At 43.0% G+C, this 23953-nt stretch overlaps 1 protein-coding gene across 1 annotated transcript; it reads left to right on the top strand.

Moving 5' to 3' along the window:
• The first annotated feature begins 21397 nt into the window (after positions 1-21397).
• Positions 21398-23226, top strand: LOC127312221 (putative F-box protein At2g33190). The gene is given in 2 exon segments (XM_051342690.1): positions 21398-21689; positions 21769-23226. Coding segments are annotated over 2 exon segments (1359 nt in total). The 5' UTR covers positions 21398-21543; the 3' UTR covers positions 22982-23226.
• The last annotated feature ends 727 nt before the right edge of the window (positions 23227-23953 follow it).

Genomic DNA, 23953 nt, shown 5'->3' with positions numbered 1-23953 from the left:
ACATGCCCACGGGCGACGCCGCGCCGCCGTTGACGGTAGAGCCTCACACCTCGCCGTCTACCGCCATGCCCCAAAGGCAAGTATGATTCACCTTGGAGTAAATACCTGCCTGGATCCTATCTCCGCCGTGTGGTGTTGTAGCAGATCGATCTAGCCAGCCTTATGCGGATGTATGGCAGAACGCAGCAGCATGCGCGTACCGCTCGATTTGCCACCACCGCCATGGATCGCGCCTCTGCAACTTTTCCCCTCGTTGCTCCCGTCATGTGCCTTCAGAACAATCCGCCTAAATACACGGCGCTGTCGTCGACCGGCCGGGCTGTCCCCAATTGCATCGGCCGGTAGAGGTGGGGGGAGAATGCTGATTTGGGGAACTATTGTAGGATTTTTTTTTTTTTGACATGATCTATTGTAGGATTGGAGATCGCCTCCCCCGTGTCCCCAAGACGATGATGCCTCCTTATTACATAAACCCGCATATCCATTTATAATACCTCCACTTTTCTACCACCATTAATGAACCCAATAATTGTACTATCTTTGGGTTTCTATAAGCTACCACCTCTTTCTACACATCGAGTTTTTCTTCTGCCTTCTTTATGAGTATAAGTTGTTCTTTCTTTGCAACATATAAGTGCTAGCTAGACGCCTCCTACTGTGTTATAAAATGCAGGTTTGATGATATGATTCCAAACCACATCCTTACTTCTGAGCACAATGGTCCATCAACCTCTAGGATAGTATTGAGCTTATCTCAGTTTTCAAGATCTAGCTCGGTTTGAGAGGCATCGAAAAAAGAAAAGGTACAACTGAGAAGCTGTCGGACAGAACCAAACAATATGCCATTTCTGATAGTCCATCATTCACTGGATCGGTATTCATTACGGTAGATCGTTGGTAATCTTGTTGTACATTCAGGGTATCCTTGGAATGTAGAGGATTGAAATCAAGTGGCTGACCCACCTTGCTTCCCACATCCTCTGCTTGGTTGACGTTGTCCTCTCTCCGACTAACTGCAACGCGCAGACTGCACCCGTTGCATACTCCACTTACCCCTGTCACCCGCCACACCTACTAGATTGCGTAGCCAGGCCACCTGAAACGTCCTGACAATCTTCATTGGCGTCCGGCTACAACTGTATCCATGGCTTGCTAGTCGTCGAAGGGTGTATGCACAAGAGCACTGAGAACCTTGGTAGGGTAGGCATGGCGACCACTGCTGGCCTCGAAACCAAGGGGCCTAATTGCACCTTTTATGTTGCAACATTTCATTTGTAAAAAAAAACTAGATTTGCTATCAAAAACATCAGCGAGTATCATCTCCGCTAGTGCATGATTACTCAATCGCAAAGTTAGCTGGTCTCTCACCGGGTATTTTTTTCGACAATTTATTTGGCTTGCTCTTGATTTACCAAAAATTGCTACGAGAAACTCCGGGTTAATTTTAAAGCAGAAATAACTCATGCTAGTACTCAATATTATTTTCTTTACTTCTCTTTATGTGATTATCATTGCCGTGCAATGTTTACATGTCTTCTAGGCGATATCTGACACTTCATCATTAATGTTCCATAGAGAATCACATGTTACAGCTCTCTCTTTTTTTCATTTGAATGTCCACACAAACGTATAGTTGTTCTCTGATCCTCTTTTCTGTAAGATGAAGACTTGGAGCTATCATGAAAGCATATAAAAACGTTATTCACAAATCTATGAAGTTTTCCCGGTATGGTGGGATTTCCATCGTGCGCATGTGGTTTTTTCTGGCGAGTAATTTCCTGGTATAACTTCGGCGTCCTTGTTTATTATCTCCCTGCTACCTGTCCAGTTCTAGTATATCCTCTTTTCTAACACTATCAATAATGAACCCAATTATTGTACTATCTTTGGGTTTCTAAGCTACCACCTCTTTCTACACATCAAGTCCCTTTTCTGCCTTCTTTATATATAGAATTCCTTCTGTCTTTCCAATATAGAAATGCTAGCTAAAAATCTCATACTGTGTTGTAAAACTTAGGTCTGATTATATATGATTCCAAAAACCGCATCCTTATTTTTGAACACGGTAGTCGATTAACTGCTAGGATGATATCGAGCCTATCTCCTTTTTCAAGATCTCAACTCGACGTGTGAGGCATCGGGGAAAAGCAAAGCTGCAACCGCAGCGCTGTCGGACAGAACCAAAAAATATACCATTTTCTATACACCATTTTTCCGTGGATGGTGATTCATTAGGGTTGATCCTTGGCAGTCTTCTTGTACAATAGTGGTATCCGGCTGTGGCTCCACCGCCTTGCTTCGCACACGACGTACTTGACTGATCTCGTTGTGTCTTCGACTGCCTGCAGCGCGCACACTGCACCCATCACACACCCCACTGACCCTTATCACCGACCACATCTACCAGATTGCATGGCCGATCCAACCTGCAGGCTGCAGCGTTGTGCCCTCTGCCAACAATTTCTTTCCCCTCTTCAGTGCTACTGTTATCCACATTTGGATTAACAACAGTGTGATTATCCAGACTATCTTGCTGCTGAGCAGGGGGCTGTTGTGTGGTACTGGATGTTCTGTCAACATGTGTGTGTGTTTCTTCAGCCGCAGAAGATCCGTTTGTATTGGCAACTTGTGACGGTGATGGAAAATAAGATGAAACCGATGTAATTGATGAGCAGATTTTTCATCTCTTTACCCCTTTGATACGTCCAAAACGTATCTACTTTCCCGAACACTTTTGCTATTGTTTTGCCTCTAATTTGTGTATTTTGGATGCAACTAACACGGACTAACGCTGTTTTCAGCAGAACTGTTCTGGTGTCTCGTTTTTGTGCAGAAATCCAACTTTCAGGAAAATCCTCGGAATTTATGCAGAAGGTCCTATTTTCCCAGAATATTGGCGGAGCCAGAAGGGCAAGCCAGGTGGAGGCCCGAGGGCCCCACACCATAGGGCGGCGCGGCCCAGGAGGGGGCGCGCGGCCCTACCGTGTGGCCCTCTCGGCCGGCCTCCGACGCCCTCCTCTGGACTATTTAAGGTGTTTCGATCTAAAAATCGCGAGAAGAAAGTCGAAGTCGCCAGAAACCCTCCAGAACGCCGCCACATCGCGAAACTCCGTCTCGGGAGCCAGAAGTCTCCGTTCTGGCACTTCGCCGGGATGGGGAATTGGAGGAGATCATCGCCATCATCACCACCGACGCCTCTCCATCAACCTGCCATGTTTCCCCCATCCATGTGTGAGTAATTCCCCCGCTGTAGGCCGAAGGGGATGGTAGGGATTGGATGAGATTGGTCATGTAATAGCATAAGATTGTTAGGGCATAGTGCCTAGTGTCCGTAATTGGTACTTTGATGATATTGTTGCAACTTGCTATGCTTAATGCTTGTCACTAGGGCCCGAGTGCCATGATCTCAGATCTGAACATGTTATTATTTCATCATGATATTCATTGTTTATGGTCTTACCTGCAAGTTGTATACACATGTCGCTGTCCGGAACCAATGGCCCCGAAGTGACAAGAATCGGGACAACCGGAGGGGATGGTAGTGATGTGAGGATCACATGTGTTCATTGAGTGTTAATGCTTTGCTCCGGTACTCTATTAAAAGGAGTACCTTAATATCCAGTAGATTCCCTTGAGGCCCGGCTGCCACCGGCTGGTAGGACAAAAGATGTTGTGCAAGTTTCTCATTGCGAGCACGTACGACTATATATGGAACACATGCCTATTGATTGCTTTGTACTTGGACACCATTTTATTATTATCTGCAAATGCCCTGCTATGATTGTTACATGAGTTTCTCTCATCCATGCAACGCCCGTCATCCGTCCCCGTGCCTACAGTATTTTAATCCTGCTGTTTACTAAAATCACTACTGCTGCCTTTGTTACTCTGCTGCTGTTATTTCACTACTGCTACTGCTATAAAACTGTTACTACTGATAAACTCTTGCGAGCAAGTCTGTTTCCAGGTGCAGCTGAATTGACAACTCCGCTGTTAAGGCTTTCAAGTGTTCTTTGTCTCCCCTTGTGTCGAATCAATAAATTGGGTTATACTACCCGCGAAGACTGCTGCGATCCCCTATACTTGTGGGTTATCAAGACTGTTTTCTGGCGCCGTTGCCGGGGAGCATAGCTTTATTTGGAAGTTCACTTGGATTGATATTGTTCGCTGCAAATTCTCCATCATGGGTAAAACTCGCGATCCTAAAGTCGCCATATTACCATCCACTACAAGAAAAGGTACAACTCTGAGTACCTCTGCTACTCTTGATTCACCATCTGTGATAAGTCAACTTGTTTCACCGCCACAAGCTTCACTTGCTGGTACTTCTGCTGAATCTGAAAACTCTCATAATATTGATAATGTTTCTGCTGTGCTTGATGATAGTGGTTCATTGGGATCCTTTCTAGATGCTACAATTGCTAGGTCTAGACAAATTGAAAATACTGAAACTCCTAATGTCACTACACCTGTTAATTCACCTGAACTTGATTATTCCAGTGATGATCCTGATGAGGATTATGTGGAGCTTAATGATGATTTTATTAATAGATGCAATGCTACTGCTGATGCAAGAAAAATTAAAAAGTTTCTCACACAATATACTGTTAGACATAAGTTATCTCCTGATCCTAAATTTGCCACATCTCCTATATGCATTAAGGATAAAGATTATGATTTTTCTCTTGATCTATCTCATATAGTTATTGTAGAGAAAGCACCCTTTTGTGGTACTGAAAAAGAAAGTGCTGTAGAACACATGATTGAACTTTCTTCTATGAGTAGCTTGTTTTCTGATGATGTCAAGATGCGTACTTACTTTGTCGCTAAATTTTTTCCTTTCTCATTAAAGGATGATGCTAAAACTTGGTATAATAATTTGCCTCCTGGTTCTATTAAAAATCCAACTGAGCTGCGTGATGTTTTCTTTCGAAAATACTTTCCTGCTAGTGCGCAACATGCTGCTTTACAGAAAATTTATAGGTTTGACCAGGGAGATGAAGAGAAATTGCCTGAGGCGTGGGCAAGATTTTGTTCTCTTATCAGAGCTCGACCTGGACATGATTTAGAAAAGAATGATCTACTTGATATATTTTATAGTGGATTAACCATTGAATCTAGAGCATATTTGAATAGTTGTGCTGGTTGTGTTTTCAGGAAAAGAACTCCAGACGAAGCTGAAGAATTATTGGCTAGAATAAGCCGTAATCATGATGATTGGAATACACCTGAACCAACGCCAACGCCAATATTGAAGAAGAGGGGTTTAATTGAATTGAATGATGAAGATATGAGGGAAGCTAAGAAGTCTCTCAAGGAGAAAGGTATTAAATCCGAAGATGTGAAGAATCTACCTCCCATAGAGGATATATCTGAGATAATTCCCCCTTCACCCATGATTGAGGTAAACTCCCTTCAACGCTTTACTAGGGAAGATATTCCGTATTCGAAACCTCCTGCGCAATGCTTAGATGAGTTTGATAATTATATTATTAAGCAAGAAAATTTTAATATGAGAGTAGAGAATCATCTAATGGAAAATTCTCAAGCTATTAGCAATTTACATGATATTGTGGAGAGAACCTACAATGATGTTAAGATGCTTGTTAAACATTTTCAAATGGTTCAAACTCAAATTGATCAACTCACTAAAGTGTAAAGTGACTTGCTAAAAAATAATTCTAAAGAGAAACATGCTTATGAAGTAACAACTAGAGGTGGTGTCTCTACCCAGGATCCTCTCTATCCTGAAGGGCATCCCAAAAGAATTGAACAAGATTCTCAACGCATTGAACCTAGTGCTCCTTCTAAGAAAAAGAAGAAGAAACATAAAAATGTTGTAGAATCCTCTGAACCTGTTAATGATCCTAATAGTATTTCTATTTCCGATGCTGAAACTGAAAGTGGTAATGAACATGATAATGATAATGATAATGATAATGATAATGATAAGAATGATGCTTCTGATAAAGAAGAAGTTGAAGATGAACCTGAAAAGCATGCTAAAAATAAAAAGTATACTAGAGAAGATTTTATTGCTAAGAAACATGGTAATGAAAGAGAACCTTGGGTGCAAAAGCAAATGCCTTTTCCTGCTAAGAAAATAAAATCAAAGAAAGAAGAACACTATAATAAATTTTGTGATTGGATGAAACCTTTATTCTTGCAAATCCCTTTGACTGATGCTATAAAATTGCCTCCTTATTCAAAGTATATGAAAGATATTGTTACTAACAAAAGGAAAATCCCCAATGAGGAAATTTCCACTATGCTTGCTAATTACTCTTTCAATGGCAAAGTGCCAAAGAAGTTAGGCGACCCAGGTATACCTACTATTCCTTGTTCTATTAAGAATAATTATGTTAAAACTGCTCTATGTGACTTGGGAGCCGGTGTTAGTGTTATGCGTTTTTCTCTTTATAAGAGACTTTACTTAGATAAGTTGATACCTACTGATATATCTTTGCAAATGGCTGATAAATCTACTGCTATTCCTGTTGGTATATGTGAGGATGTTCCTGTTCAAGTTACTAATAACTGCTTGATATTAACTGATTTTGTTGTGTTGGAAATGCCTGAAGATGATAATATGTCTATTATTCTTGGGAGACCTTTTCTTAACACCGCAGGGGCTGTTATTGATTGCAATAAAGGAAATGTTACTTTTAATGTTGATGATAAGGAGCATACTGTCTATTTCCCCAAGAGGATTGATAAAGTATGTGGAGTCAATACTATTTCGAATGTGAGAACTATCAAAATTGGAACTATTGATTGTCCTATATATGAGCCTAAAGAAGGTTATCAAAGTATTATGATTGGATCCATATCAATACAATTCAAGGTAACATGATTGATTTGAGGTTTATTTCTTCATATGCTATGTAAAATTTATTTGGTGGCAAGACTTGATCAACCTTGTTGACAAATACTTTTTATATGCATAGAGGAGGTAAACAACATCTCTTTCTTCTTCCACTTCTCTTACTTGCTGTAGCACTTTTGATTTGCAAAGTTCCTTAGTTAATTAGAGATTTCAAAAAATTTCCTGGCCAGTAATAATAAACTTAATGCCCAGAAATGTGCATTTTTCAAAGTTTTCAAAAATTCACAAAAATTATACCGTTGGTCCTATTTTTCGAAAATGCACCTGGGAGCACCTGGGGATGACCAGTGGGGCACCCCAGGGTGGCACCCCACAGGCTGGCGCGGCCAGCAAGGGGGGCGCGCCACCCTGGCGTGTGGGCCCCCCCTTTACCCCACTTCAGCATCTCTTCCTCCCAGACTCTTCTCTCTCCCGAAAAAATCGACACCAGTTTTCTCTCACTCGCGTTTTTGCTCAAGAGCTCAGGATTTTTCGATCTCTTTGCTCAGCCCAGATTTCTGTCTGAAATTTGGCACATTTGCTCTCTGGTATGTGACTCCTCCGTCTATCCAAGTAGAATTTTGTTTGGTTGAGTATATCTTGAATATTTTGCTGCTGTAGGTAACATATTTAGTGAGCTTGCATGCTTGTTCTAAGTTGTATAAACTAGTTTTGATGCATGATTAGTACTCTAGCAAGTTCCTATAGTAGTTCCCCTTGATTATATGTCACCAAATCAAATTTTATATTGTTTGTTGAAAAATTTCAGAAAATGGAGTGGAATAGATATCAACTAAACAAACAAGAATTGGAGGTGCAACAAGTCATGAGAGTGAACCGCGAAGAGGGAGTATACCCCTCTTACTACCCGTGCACAGATTTCATGAGAAGCGCAGGAATATTGGAAGATGTTCAGAATCTAATTTCTCGTGCAGGGTTGAATGATTTTGTTGATGGAGAACCAAGACAATATGCAAAATTAACCATGTCTTTTGTGCAGGATTTTAAGTTCAATTGGTCGCGATCTAACCCCATGGTTCAGTATAAGATTTATAATAAAACTATCAACTTGCCATTCAATGATTTTTGTACAGCAATTAGAGTACCGCAATGGGGGTCATGCGAGAAGATAAGGGGATCGCCGCGAGAGCTCTTAAGCCTCTTCGAGATGATTTGTCATGGAAGGAGTTTCTCAGAGGATGGTGGTAAAATCACTAGCATTCAACTCCCAGCTATCCGCTACTTTGCTTATTTCATTACTAAATGCGTTCTTGCTAGAAAGAATGGTGGTAAACTATCTATCCAGGATTTAGCTTTTCTAGCTGCTGCACTGCAAGGTAGTAAGACTTATAATTTGGGGGCATTGATAGCTTATAGACTTGCTACTAACCGTGAGAAGGGCGGAATTTGTGGAGGTCTCATCGCCTCTCGTTTGCTAGCTTTGCATGGAGTAGAACCTCACCATCTTGATATTCAAACTTGCCATAGAAAAACTTGACATAGTCTCTATGATTAAACATGAATTTGTTTCTGATTCATCTAATTTGGGTAACCTGTTTTATAAGATGACATTTTATAAGAAAGCTTGGAGAATAACTAAGAAAACTGAAAAACTAGTAAGATTGCATGCGCCTGTTCTATTTAACCTTGATTCCAGGGAGGATTGGTCAGTCACAGAAGGTGCACTGAATGCACACATAGAGGGAGGAGGCCATCATGCAAGAGACAACACGGAGACCGAGGAACACCTAGACTCATCATCCGATGCAGCAAGTTCCTCGCATCAACATTTTGGGCATGTGGAGCCTCCACGCTTTTCTTCTGCACAGGAACCTTACTATGACTACGCCATGCATTATCCACCGGCGAGGAACAGCGACCCTCGCTGGGGTTGAATTCCACTTAGGCCAAAAGCCTAAGCTTGGGGGAGGTATACCGGCATCACTCATTCTTTGCATATTATGATTGCTGGATACTTGTATATACTTGTTTAGTTTGTTTGAGTGGTTTTCTAATGAGAGGGAGATGATATTTGGGGAAGTGCTGCCTGAAAACAGATTCTGGACTGTTACCGAAAAAATTCTCAAAAATAGCCAGAACAGTATTTTGCGAAGCCAATTTTTATGCATGTTCCCCAGGTTGTTATCTAACTTTCATTAGTTGAACACTTTTCGATTTGAGCAGTGGAAGAATTTCTTAAAAATCGAGTACTGTACTGCTGTCAAGTTTGATGAATTTCTGCTGCTTTGTGTTTATGTGACTTTTCTAGTTTGCTATTTCTTGTTTCGCTTTGTTTCTTTCCTAAAACACAAAAAGAACAAAAATATTTCTGTTGTTTCTCTTCATCATTTGTTTGTTTTAATTTCTAGCATTTATTTCGCTTTATTTACTATTGTTGGTTTGCTATAAGAAAATCCAAAAAGATTTTGCTTTGTTTGCTTGTTTCCTTTTGTTCTTGTCTCAAATTCGAAAACACCAAAAATATTTGCTGTTCTTCTTTGGTTTGTAAAGTTCATCTTGAGTTCAATGGTCTTCGGTGGCTGGAGCGTGGTTTCCATTTCATATTATCCAAGCTACACAAGTGAAAGGCAATAATGACGATCTACGACAATTGGATTGTGGTGAGAGGCTGGTATGAACTCTATTTGTTTTCATTTTTGTACATATACTCATCCATGTGAGCATGCTTAGTTGGTTCATGTGAGGTATATGTCATTTGATAAAGTCTAGTAGTTCATGATCTCTCATGTTTAGCTCCAATTTATTAATATGAGTAGCATGTCATGGATGTTTGCTTGCATTGTTTTATTCATAAGTAGGTATGGCAATGTGGTATCCTCCTCTGAATAATTCATTTATATCGACTTGGCACATGCTCACGCATGCATATGACTGAACAAAAGTCAATTAAGCCTCGATGATTTACATTGTTTCAGAGTTCTTGTATCACTTTTATGCCTTTGTTAATTTATTTTGCCGCAAGCATGATTATGACAGTTACTGCTCTCTTGATTTGTCGCCCCCCAGTCTATTGCTAGCCTTCACTTGTACTGAGCGGGAACGCTGCTCGTGCTTCCAAACACCTTAAAACCAAGTTGTTCCAAAGTGTCCACCATAAATACCTATGCATGGCATTTCAAACCATTCCAAGTAAATTCTCATACGCTACCTTTAAAACCTTCAAAATGCTTCTCAATTTGTGTTAATGTTTCATAACTCATGAGGAAGTATGTGGTGTTTAACTTTCAACCTTGTCATTTACTCTTGACGGACCTTCATGACTAGTGGCACATCCGCTTATCCGATAATTTTGCAAAAAGAGCTGGCAATGGGATTCCCAGTCCCAAATTAATTTACCTAAATAGACACTCCTCCATGGTATGTGATTGTTGGACGGCACCCGAAGATTCGGTTATCCATGGCTTGTGTAAGCAAAGGTTGGGGGGAGTGTCATCATAATAAAACTAAAATAAAAAGGCACTCCTTCATTGTATGAGATTGTTGGCAGGCACCCGAGGATCGGTTAGCCATGGTTTGTGAAAGAAAGGTTGGAAGGAGTGCCACATAAACATAAAAATAATTCATGGGAGCCGCTCTTGGAAGTCCGGTTGGCGAGGTAGTTGGTGTACCCATTACCATTTGTTGACAACAACAAACACCTCTCAAAATAATTTTATTCCTGTTTTAGAAATGAAAAGCTCTAGCGCATGTTAATCCCTGCTTCCCTCTGCGAAGGGTCAATCTTTTACTTTTATGTTGTGTCTCCATTCTTTCTTTGAGCACTATCTTGAGAGCACAACTGTCATTCTTAGTATAATATGCCTGTCTCAAAATATGATTGATTGTGGTATAACTTGGATGCTTTTATCTTTGGCAATCACTACTTCTAGTCTTTCTATGAACTTCAGAGGTGCCTGAGCATTTATGTTTTGCTGATCAAACATGGGCAAGCGAGATACCACTTTATCATACTCTCTTATGAACATTGCAATCCTGCTTATATACATGATTCATGATGCTTATTATTAATTGTTGGTACCTCTCCATGATTGACATAGCTGTTAGATGATCTTATTTGTATGCATCTCATTATGAACTGCCTAAGTGTTAGCCATAGCATGAGAATATATACATCATATGAGCAAATGTGTTCGTGAAAGTTCTTTTATCGCTCAGTTGTTAACTGAATTGCTTGAGGACAAGCAATAAGCTAAGCTTGGGGGGAGTTGATACGTCCAAAACGTATCTACTTTCCCGAACACTTTTGCTATTGTTTTGCCTCTAATTTGTGTATTTTAGATGCAACTAACACGGACTAACGTTGTTTTCAGCAGAACTGTTCTGGTGTCTCGTTTTTGTGCAGAAATCCAACTTTCAGGAAAATCCTCGGAATTTATGCAGAAGGTCCTATTTTCCCAGAATATTGGCGGAGCCAGAAGGGCAAGCCAGGTGGAGGCCCGAGGGCCCCACACCATAGGGCGGCGCGGCCCAGGAGGGGGGCGCGCGGCCCTAGCGTGTGGCCCCCTCGGCCGGCCTCCGACGCCCTCCTCTGGACTATTTAAGGTGTTTCGATCTAAAAATCGCGAGAAGAAAGTCGAAGTCGCCAGAAACCCTCCAGAACGCCGCCACATCGCGAAACTCCGACTCGGGAGCCAGAAGTCTCCGTTCTGGCACTTCGCCGGGACGGGGAATTGGAGGAGATCATCGCCATCATCACCACCGACGCCTCTCCATCAACCAGCCATGTTTCCCCCATCCATGTGTGAGTAATTCCTCCGCTGTAGGCCGAAGGGGATTGTAGGGATTGGATGAGATTGGTCATGTTATAGCATAAGATTGTTAGGGCATAGTGCCTAGTGTCCGTAATTGGTACTTTGATGATATTGTTGCAACTTGCTATGCTTAATGCTTGTCACTAGGGCCCGAGTGCCATGATCTCAGATCTGAACATGTTATTATTTCATCACGATATTCATTGTTTTATGGTCTTACCTGCAAGTTGTATACACATGTCGCTGTCCGGAACCAATGGCCCCGAAGTGACAAGAATCGGGACAACCGGAGGGGATGGTAGTGATGTGAGGATCACATGTGTTCACGGAGTGTTAATGCTTTGCTCCGGTACTCTATTAAAAGGAGTACCTTAATATCCAGTAGATTCCCTTGAGGCCCGGCTGCCACCGGCTGAAAGAACATTTCCCGCCCTTTTGGGTTTTGTGTGTTTGACGTCAACACTATGTATATTTTTATGTGTGTTGATGTAGACAGGTACAAGCCATCAAAAATTATGTTGGATCGATGTATTGGTTTAGCTGTTCTGAAGTTCTGCAGGTTTTCTGTATCTGGCGGAAGTTCCGGCCTAATCTGGCGGAAGTTCCGGCCTGACTTTTTCAGCAGAAGCTTCTCAGCGCCGTCTGTGCTCAGGTTTTCTCTTCAGGACCGGAAGTTCCGGTGGAGTTGGCCGGAAGTTCCGGTCAGCGGAACTTCCGCCCAACTTCCGGGCAAGTTCCGGAATTCCGAGTTTGTGGCTCAGTATAGTCCAGTAAGGTTTTCGCAAGTTTCCGGAACTTGGCCGGAACTTCCGGCCACCGGAAGTTCTGCCCAAGTTCCGCCCCTTCTTTTGCTTTGCAGGAATTTTATCAAGGTCTACAACGTAGGATCTTACGGTGTATAGACAGGGCCGGTCCTGAGATTTCAGGGGCCCGGTGCTAACCGAAAAACTTGGGCTCTAGCCTTGACCGGGTTCTGGAGAATCTTTGCGGTGTTCAGTTGGTACATGGCAAAGCCTAAATATCCTGTAGTGCCTACTCTTAATTAATTATTTATATACGTATACATAAAATGATACCAATTAACATTTAGAATCTACATAAGCAATATTGATATAAAATATTGTATAGTTCTTGTTTTAATAATTTCCAGTATTTCTAGATATAAAATCACTGTTGATGATATGTTCATAATTTACGTACTCCCTCCATTTCAAAAGAATGTCGCAGATTTGTCTAAATTAAATGTATCTAGATGTGATTAGATACATGGAATTTAGAAAATTTTGCTAGATGTATCTAAAAACTTAGATAAATCTGTGACATCTTTTTTTTTTTTGGCACGGAGAGAGTATATGTTTATATGATGTTGTTCTTGTTGAGACAATCATGATGATCTTATCTTAAAATTCCCTTATGCCTGGTGAGTGGACTTCTCCCAGGCGCAGCACGACATCGACATGAACAGCTGATAGTCTCGTCGGCTGGAGGAACACATGGAACAAGGAGGGTGCATCTGTTTCTGGGGCGTTCCTGAGCGCACCCTCCTGAACGTCGTCGATGGCATCCACAACGCCGCCCCACGGCTCGAGATGCCACCTTCCCGCCGCCATCTCCTCGGGCTTCGGCGCGCTGGCAGTCGAGGAGGACATACTCGTCCTCCTGGAACTCTTCTTCCTCGGGGCCGGCGTGGTCGATGCTCTCCTCGCAGTGCGCCACGCCGTACACCGTGCCGAAACGTGAGGTGAAGCCGGAGGTGAAGGAGGAGCAGGACAACTAGGAAGCGCGAAGACCGCGCAGATGGCGGAGTACGAGCGGTCCAACGAGATGTGGTAGAGGATGTATTATCCACTCTTCATGGAAATAAAAAATATGGGCCTTTCAGCCTTTGTGACGTAGCAATTCGTGACTTGACCCTGCTGCGGGGTGAGCATGAGCTACAGTCGTCTCTGCGCGCAAAAGGTAACTTTGCTCCCTGTTACAAGTGATCGCGTGAACGTGACGATGTGTTTGAGAGACATAATTTGATATGGGCCTAGAGGCAGCGGCGGCAACATTACCATCTGGTAAGCAACAATATGCAGATGAGGCATATGGGAAGGCATCATGGAAGGCTAATTATGTCGTCCCTAACCCTGATCGGAGGTGGGGTAGAACTTGAAAGAATAGAGAACGAGTGAGAGCTAGCGAGGGTTTTACACCGCACACAACTTGCAACTTTTCCGATTTCTCATTCCCTTCCATTTATTCGGATTACAATAGAAATCACGTAGCCACAATCCACTTTGTTCGTGCCATTCCACAAATGGATCGCATTACACGAGAATCTGTCAGTTTCCAACAAACTTAGAGCTGAACTTAACGTAAACAACGACTAAGTCCTAACTGAAGAAACTGATGGAAAATGACACCTAAACTACCACGGCTCTAGATTTATTACAACAATCCCCCCCTATGTCAGGTGCAGCGTGTTTACTTAATCTCGGCGATCTTGATCTTCTCTCGGAGTGCCTGAAACCAAGCACGTCCAAGCGCCTTGGTGAAGACATCAACGAGTTGATCTTCTGTGCCGATGTGTTGAACCAAGGCAAACCCATCCTCAATGCATCCCCTGATGAAGTGGTATCGCACCTCTGTGCTTGCTTCGGTCATGCCGTCATGGAACATAGGGTTCTTGCACAATTGAATCGCGGATTTTTTTCTACTTGCAGCTCGACGATGAGATAATTCGGATCCCAGTAGGTGGCCAAGTAAGCATCCAAGCCAGACGCCATGGCACACCGCGGTGACGGTGGCGATGTACATACTACGTTCTGTTTCTTGCATTTCCTTGAGAGTGGATAGTTCATGTAGAAGGAAAGAGTCCCCGTTGGTGTTGTGTGTGTATTCACAACATAATGGTGGCGATGTACTCTGATTCGCATGATGAGAGCGAGATGTTTCTTGCATTTCCTTGAGAGTGGATAATTCCCGTAGAAGAAAAGAGTCCCGTATTTGCCGATTCGACGCTGCTAGTCACCGGTGACCTGCCAGCTCTATCATCTTCCTCATGATCATCTTATAGTTGGAGTCATCAGAGGAATCAGACGACATGTTGGTGTATCCTCCAATGCTTCATCTTCATGTATAATAGATGCTGACTTGATCGGAGTGGTCATCAATATGCTCAGACAGCGGCGTAATGAACCAATGAAAACTACGACAATCTGATGCCGTAGTTACCATCAGCTAGCTGTGCATGTGTCCATGGCATATATCCACTTAGCTAGCATGTAGCAGTCACCCAAAACTACATGCACATGCCAGTCATATGTGCGATATGTGCGTGCATTGTTTTAAGAGAAGCGTACATGTTATGGTGGGCTTTGGGCGTGCATGGAAGGCAGGTCTAAAGGACAAAACAGATGCATGAATTCTGCAATCGGTCCTTTCTTTTTTAACGAAATTATTTTTTTACAAATTTTAATTTAACAGAGGTAGTTAGAGTTCTATAGAAATAGATGTGTTGACACTACCGATTTTCCTTTTCTCATATTTATTTAATATAATATATCGTGGCAGACCAGATTGAACAGTTATGTAACCTAGACTGTGTTAGTTACATAACTATTTCTTTTTATAAAATATTGGCTGCATATTTTTGATCTAGCTATTAAAATAATTTAGGTGATGTGGATTAACGAGGTTGCTCTATTAGACAATTGTATATTGTTATTAGTATATAATAATAATAATATAGATAGATAGATAGATAGATAGATAGATAGATAGATAGATAGATAGACAGATAGATAGATAGCCGAAAACTATAAACGGAGGCCGAGTTACATGTAGCTCTTTATTTTGAAAATTTCGGAATCATAGTTCAAGTGTCAAAAAAATCTGGAAAACAAATTATGGATGTAGACAATGATGAAATTTACAAACGTGCAAAATATCAATGTAAAATTCTTTGTATTGTAGACAACACAAAAATGACAAAATATAAAAGGTTTTATAGTTTTGAAATGTGCACTATTCACTATACTCAGATCCACATATTTGTCATTTTTGTGTCCCCTAAAGTACTAAAAATTTCACACTGAGATTTTGCATGTTCGTAGATTCCATCATTGGCTATATCTAGAAGTTTTTTCTGAATTTTTTGAAACTTAAAGATATATTTTCTGAATTTTTGAAATAAAGAGTTAATATAGCTCGGCCTACATTTGTCCACTCTCGGTAAATAGATAGATATATAGATACATGTAGGTAGATTCTCTGTATTTACTCACCATCTTTACTCTTGAACCACTTCCAACTCTAGTCCACATATATATACATGTTTTTGAGATTCTACTTCTTTCTCTCCTCCCACTCTACCTACGCGGCGGAGTGCTATTTCTAGTCTATTACGAGCTTAGTACTTGATATATACACCCTAAAAAGATGGACACATGCACCCATCGTAATATACTTTGTGATCAAGATGTGGTCAAGTTGTCAATATATCCCCGCCAAGACGATGGATATTCTTACATTATTTTTGCTGCTTTCATCTATCTACTCGTTAGTTTGGCAATTAGGCATGAGAGGTTTCAGAATGCCAAAAGGTGTAGAATGTGCCTTTTCTTTAGATCTGTCATAAGTGGTGCCCTACGTCTAGATTTCTTTTAGGATGGCTAATGTATCTAGGATTAGTGACCCAGCAAGACATTGTCGCATCTTGAACGTAAGTATGAATCTTGACGAACCATCAGACTTTAAATTAGTAGTGAAATGTTCATATATGTCTCAACATTCTCACGATCTTCTGGTCTGCTAATAAACTGCTACTAGCAACCTAGCTATACCTCACCACTTCTCGGTAGTTGTGTACTCGCTAGTTGTGATTAGTATGATCTTGGGAGGAAGATCCTAGGGTTGGTGGGTACTGGGTGTTTCTAGATGTCGATCCATGGCTCCAGCGTTTAGGGATGATGATATGGACTCAAAGGAGCAATGACTTAGAGCATCTCCAGTCGCCGTCCCCCAAAGCGTCCCCCAAACCGCGCCGGATTGAGCGTTTGGGGGACGTGTTTTGTTCGTGCCGCCTTTGGGGGACATCGCTCCCCAGCCGCGTCCCCCAAACGCCTCCCCCAAATATTTAAAATACTTTTTTTTGGCTTTTTTATTTCAATTTCCACAAACTAATACATAATTTGGAACGTGGTTTACACGAAAACACAGTTTGGAACGTGGTTTTCCACAAACTAATACATAGTTTGAACCGTCGTGGACACAAATATAAAAGTTTGCAAAGAAACTAAACCTAACTAGGCCGTGCATCGAAGGTTTCCTGTGTTCGCTGCTAAGAAAGAACACTCGAGGGCACACCCAGTCACCTAAACTAGAAAATCCAGCGGGAGGATGGTGCCCTTGTTGGTTCTACCGATGAGGCGAACAGGCGGAAACCTCCGTGCACATGTTCGCTGCGAAGAAAGAACACTCAGTCGTCCTCCTCGTCGGTGCTGTCGCCGTGGTAGTCCCGGCGGCACCGCGTCTCGTCGAAGACCTTGACGCTCATGTCCCTGTCGCCGAAGTAGGAGAACAGGAGGATGAAGCCGGCTTGGAGGCTGTGGTGCCGCGCGAACTTCTCCCAACCGATGTTGAGGTACATCTTGCCGCGCGCGTCGTAGATCACGTCGACGATCCACCGGTAGTAGCTGCACGCAGCCTCCCGCAGATGCATCGTGCGCGGGCGATCGTCGCCGGCGACGTAGTCGGCGAAGGAGTCCGGCAGCCTCTGGATGCCGCGCGGGTCGCCCTTGAGGACGAGGACGAACTCGAACCGCACGTCCGGCTCCACGTCCATCTCCGACGATGATGAAGCCGGCGGCGTGGAAGGCGACGGCGAGCGTTCAGCTCTGCCGCGGCCACGACCACGACCACGACCACGGCCACGAGGTCGGCCTCCGCCTCTACTGGACATAGCGTCGAGTCTTGTTGAGATGGTGGCGGCTAGGGTTTGGGAGAGAGGCGCTGGGGTTTGTGTGTGAAAGGGACGATGAGAGGCGGCCCTTTTATAGGCCGGAGGGAGGCGGGGAGCGGTGGCGCGCATTAACGCCGGCACGCAGAGCTAGGCGCGACGGGACACGTCGCTGCGGGAACTGCACCGTCGCTGCGTCGCTGCGGGAACTGCACCGCCAATAACTTTCGTCGCGAGGTAGGCGACGGTTAGGTTAAAAATTTATTGTGCCGCTGACGAGTCGGCCCCGCCACTCCCCGTCTCGCTTTTCGTTGTGTCCGGCGTCCCCGGTGCGTCCCCTGTGGGACGGGGACGGGCTCGGGGCGCCGGACACCGTATGGGGGCGCGCCGGACAAAAATGGGCTTTGGGGGACGCGGCTGGAACGGTTTTTTTGTCCGGCGCGCCCCATATCCCTTTGGGGGACGTTTTGGGAGACGCGGCTGGAGATGCTCTTACAATGTGTCTATCAGGTTCGTGGATCACTTCTGCGAGTTAAGTTTGCAAAGAAATAGTATATGGTCATACGGGTATGCATCCATGGACATAGTAATATGATAGATAGACGTATGTTTTACGTGACTGGAAGCTTCGGTGTTGAGGGAACCTTCCCGGTCGGCCTACGCTTAGATGTTGCAAAGTGTTATCAGTTTTAAGCTTAGGAGCAGAAACATGTGAGTTTGAATCTGGCACTTCATGCTTATGTATAATCAGGTACCCCCATCGCGGGATGTAGTAGTTTCATGTCTTATATGTGCTCCTTGGACGAACCTTAGTCGCCTGAGCCTTGGGCATGGCAGCGACCACCAGCTGCCTAGGATAGCGCAAAACATCTCATACGGCTCAGCTTTAAGGCGACGTGGCGGATCCAAAGATATCTTGTTTAAATTATTTTTCTCTTTCTCAAGGTTTTTATTTTATTTTGTTTAAACCACTTTTCTTGACATCTTTTGCGATAAAAATTATGATGTGACCATCGAAACCTAGAAGACTCGACCTTCCTTTTCAAAATTATTTTTATAGATTTGTGCTAAAAAACCTAAAAGTATGCATGACCTCGAGAAGCACTTGTTGCAGTAGTTAGAAGTCTGCCATAGAAGTAGTAGTTCGTTTGGTATATGATTTTAGTAGATAGTCTATCTTCATTAATGTTTAATAAATCTTGAAATCGAAATACAATTATATTTTTAAATTATTTGGTCAAATTGTGTGAAGTTATATAACTTACTCTTTTGATTACTCTGACCATGCTTCTTATTTACTATCTCATACAACCTATGAAAATACGCAGCGGGACTCAAGTATTCCTAAGCCAAATTATTGTGCGTCCTAAAATCCCGTATATGGTCATGCCTAAAATTTATGAATAATTGTTTTTGCATGTAGAGGATGCAAGCATGTATGTGCGTGCCATTTTTCTCACTCAAGTTTGATAGTATGTAACTTGAAAAAAAATATAAGTTTTGAATGAACGGTCTCCCTTTCTGACTTTTATGTAACTTAGTGGTCAATACACTATGTAACTTAATCCCCAACTTAGTTATATTGGGTCCGGGAGTACCAATGTCCAGAAAATCCCCTTTATATAGCCTACCTATTTATACTCCCTCCAACTACTCCAGCTCCAACTATTCCGGCTCTAGTCTTCATGTATGGCCTTTTTAGGTTACTTCTTTGTCTCCACCCTCCCTCGCCAGTTACAAGTGCTACAGCTGCTTCCGCAGCTACTGAGCTGGGATATTACGTGTTTACACTTTAGCAAAATTGAGCAGGTCCATTCGAAATACCATATATGTGATGACGAGGTGGCCGGGTAACCGATATTACCACAAAGATGCAAACAATAAAGTTTCCTTGGTTGCTTGTTGCTTCACCATCCTCCTCTGTTGCAATTCGTTATGAGAGGTAAGGTATTAGGACGCACAAAGGAGCAGGAACTGAGATTTCCTTATGTCCAACACAAGTGGTGTTTTGCTCTTGAGTGAAGACCTATAGGTCTAATACATGATTAGTTGCCACGGAACAAGCCTTTGGCACAGGGAAATTGTGTCTGACAAAACAAAACATGTATGGAATGCATTATGTAGAGTTTTATTTAGCCCAATCATTTTATAGAAAATCTAGCATACTTCCTAAATGTCTAAAACCTCACTCTTCTATACTACCTGAACAAAGCATGCATCTAATTTTTTTGTACATGTCCCTTTAACGACACATCTCCAACCTACAAACCTAGGAAGCATGGAGGAATTTTGAACGACCCTTTATCGATCGTTTTTCCAGCTAAGGGAACCCCCCCAGTCTCTCTCTCCCTACATGTTCATATTACATTCCCTAACTCATGTGACATTGCGCTCATATCCTTTGTGTCGCCACACCACCACAAATGTGTTTGGTGAGGACCCCAGGACCCATTCCCATCCTCATCGCAAGATCCTGATGGCGTATCTGCTGGTTGCACCGCCACATCCTTGGGTACAAGAGTTGGTCGCATGTGGGCATAGTGACATCTAGCATTTAAGATGATCGGGGGAGAGATTTTCATGCTCAATCGGTGGAGTTGTGCCAAAGTTGTACCTGAAGAACTGGTTCTTGTTCAGGCACGGGATTAGACCAATAGGAATGACATAGGGGGGCTGATGGTGGTTAGTCTGCACGAGGGGTGTGTAAGATACCGACGAAGTTTACATATTTCCTACAGGGCGGAGGGAGAGATTGCAATTTAGAAAATAACAATGTTGGTCGGATGGGAAGACTCCATTAGACTTTAATTTTAATATAATGGTGCAACCATGCACTGCGTGAGTGCACAGAAGCTAGAACCTAGGCGGGCAAGGACGTATCATAACATCCTTGCCATCTGGGCATGCCACTAGTCCTTATTCGAGATTGGGGTCGGACCAATAGGAATGATAGAGGGGGAGGGTGGGTAGTCTGCACGACGGGTAGAGGGCGGCACGTGGGACTACAATTTAGGAGAAATAATATAAAGAAGGAAACGAAAAGAAATGAAAATTGCACCACTATATCTGTTGGGTTCTACTTGTAATAAGAAACTTAAATGTCATCTTATATAGCCTTATAGGGACTAAGGAGTCTAACTTGTAAGATAATCATTCCGATGTCTTGGTTTTTTCCTTTATGTGTTTTTCGCAGAAACATCTATGTTGCTGGGTTGCATCCCGTTAATAATTTTCGACATAGAAATTTAGTGTTAATTTCATAGTTCTTTTTGTTTATTGACTTCTAGCACATTATTACTGACATTCATAACTATCCTATTTATTATACCCTCTTCGGCTTATAACTTGTAATTTAGTGTTAATTTCATGTCACTCGTCTTCTTTATCCACTAAAGGCTTCCTACTTTTCCCCCTCAAAGCGCTTACTGCTACCTTCTACAATTGTTGAGAAATTTGTAGGAGTGGCAGTGTTAGATTATATATTCTAAACGTTGATAGTGGCCGTTTTTTGTTTAGTGTTGTAGCCTAGTCACAGTAGTATTTTTCTGAATCTGAATAACAGAGTACCCATCCGTCTAAAGCTAAGCGTCTTAACTTTCTGTAGATACGGATATACCTATGACTAAGATTTGTCTAGTCTAGATACATCCGTGTGTAGATAAAATTAAGATAGTTATATATTCAGACGGAATGAGTATATGTAAGTACTTGTTGCATTTTTTTACTTCACATGGTTATCTTTGTTCGATGCATGTAGAATTTCACGCCTTTTCCACCATCTATCACCAATTGATTCTCTAGTTTTATTTACCAATTACCATACTCTCCAAAAAATCTCCAAACCACCGAGTCGGGCACACCAACACCTGGTCCAAATCTCCAAACCACCAGGGCCGACCGGCCGAGTCGCCGGCGCCCTGCCCCCGCCGCCACCGGAGGTGACTGCAGCGCGAAGCCTCCAGATGGATCCCTCGGAACCACCGCCCCTCTCTCCCGGCCATGAACGCAGAGCGATCGAATCGCTGCCGCGGAACCGTCCGCTCGCGGGATACGCCGCCGGCTCCTCCCCCTCGATCCCCAGCCAGTCCACTCGCGTCGACGCCTTCCGGTGAGTGTTCTTCCTCTAGGATCCCCTCTTTAGTTGCCAAAGTTTTATTTTTCTAATCTGCTAGGTCTCTTCCGCCCAGCTTACCGGCCGAGCCATCGCCGGAGCTACCGGAGGACACCCTGATGACCGTCTTCGGCACCCTCGAGATCCCTGACCTCGTGCGCGCCGGCGCCGTGTGCACGTCATGGCGCTCAGCCTACGTCACCCTGCGCGACCTCGGCAAGCATAAGCAGTCCCAGACGCCGTGCCTGCTCTACACCTGTGAATCCGCCGGCGAGAATGTTGCGTGCCTCTACAGCCTCATGGAGAAGCGGGTCTACAGGTTGACACTGCCGGACCCGCCGATCCGCCGCCGGTTCATCATTGGGTCCTCGCTCGGCTTCCTGGTTACCGTCGACGAGAGATCTGAAATGCTCCTCACCAATCCTATCACCGGTGAACAGATTGCTCTCCCTCCGGTGACCACCATCGAGCACGTGAAGCCCATCCACGACGACCGGGGCGCTGTCTACCAGTATGAAATCAGTGACATTAGATATGAAGGTTTCCTCATGCCGTGGACATCTGATCGTTGTGAGCTAAGGAACTTCCTCCACTTCAAGGCGTTTGTGTTTTATGATACAACAACAGGAAGCTACATCGTCGCGCTCATCCACCGGCCAATCGATCAGCTCTCATTTGCAAGAGTAGGGGATGATAAATGGACCTGGCTGCCACCACACAGGCTCTATCATGACTGCAATTACAAGGATGGACTTTTGTACGCAGTGACTTCAAAGGGAGAGATCCAAGCCTTCGATCTTACTGGTCCTGCTATTAAAATGAAGATTATCAGTTGTCTGGATGAGAAGGATTTAGGCATATGTGACCTCATGTACATTGTTCAGGCTCCATGAGGGGATATGCTGCTTGTTTCAAGATCAAGAGACATTGTGGATTCTGAATTACGTGTTCTGAATGCTGCGGGAATGAAATTACACAAACTTGATGTCGGCACAATGAGACTTGCGGAAATCGATGGCTTACCTGACCACGTGCTGTTTCTTGGGCATAACCATTCACTTTGCCTGAGTGCCAAAGAATATCCTGCTCTCAAGGGAAATCATGCCTACTTTACTGACGATAGTAAGGCTATTTCACGATTTAAAAATATTTGGCGTGATATAGGAGTACTTGACTTGGGAAGTAATAGCAATGACGACCTTGTGTCTCCTCAGCTTTGGTCCAACTGGCCTGCTCCCGTGTGGATTACACCCAATCTTACGAGAATGAAGCTAACATTGCCTAAGTAGTCCAGGTTCAAGCAGGCTTAATAATCCGCTTACTAAGGAGGCACTGAAGGGCTGATGATTAAGGAAGTCGCATGATGGCACATGCTTTGAAAAGCTATCTTTTTTTATCAAGTATTTAAGTTTCATGACTTCTATTATATGTGGGAGTTTCTAACTTTATCATGTCTTGCGGCTGATGTTTGTGCGATTCTGTGTCTTTTGTGACTTGTGAGGGAAGTCAAAGGATATGAACTTTTTTTTTTGTTGTGATTTGCCATCTCTGAACCTCTGATGATCACTAGAACATTGGCAAAGCTGTTTGTTTTTCTACGAAAAGGCAGTTGGAGCCTGTGGTTACAAAAACAGAACTGCTGTACTCCCACTGTTCTCTAAGGTGAGTATGAATCTAAGCTGCTGTTTTTTTCCTAGTTACAATCTGCTAGCGTATTTTTTTTTATTAAATAGGAAATAGATTGTACAACATCATGCAGCTGGAACTCAGTCATCTTGTGTTTCAGTTTGTGTTGAACATGCTTTTCGTCCGATGCTTCTTTTTTGTCGTGTCATCACTTGTGTTGTTGAACTTGTTTTCCTAGACTCTGCAAAACAGTTTATCACACATTTAGGCTCAGTACGGCAGCTCCGTTTCAGTTAAATCGAAGTATTCGTAAACCATGGTTTCAATGCCTAGACATAGATACTGCGTTTTTGTCAAACCATGGTTTTGGAAAAAAAAAAAGTGGTACTTTAGTGTAGCCAAATACGTCAAAGTATTTAAAACTGAAGTTTTTCTAGAAACCATGGTATTTCAAAAATATTTTGGAAATACTCCATATCCAAACGGGGCCTAAGGTTTTGTCTGATGTGCATCAAACGTACTTCTGAAGTCCTACTTGTTCATGTGCAATGAAATGTTGCACTGAACCATCTCGTATGGTATAAGGGATCATGTATTGGCATAGTCTGCTTTTTCCAAAAAAAAAAAAAAGAACA

Source organism: Lolium perenne, chromosome 7 (assembly GCF_019359855.2).
Source record: "Lolium perenne isolate Kyuss_39 chromosome 7, Kyuss_2.0, whole genome shotgun sequence".
Lineage (NCBI taxonomy): Eukaryota > Viridiplantae > Streptophyta > Magnoliopsida > Poales > Poaceae > Lolium > Lolium perenne.
This window is presented reverse-complemented; position numbering and strand designations above follow the sequence as displayed.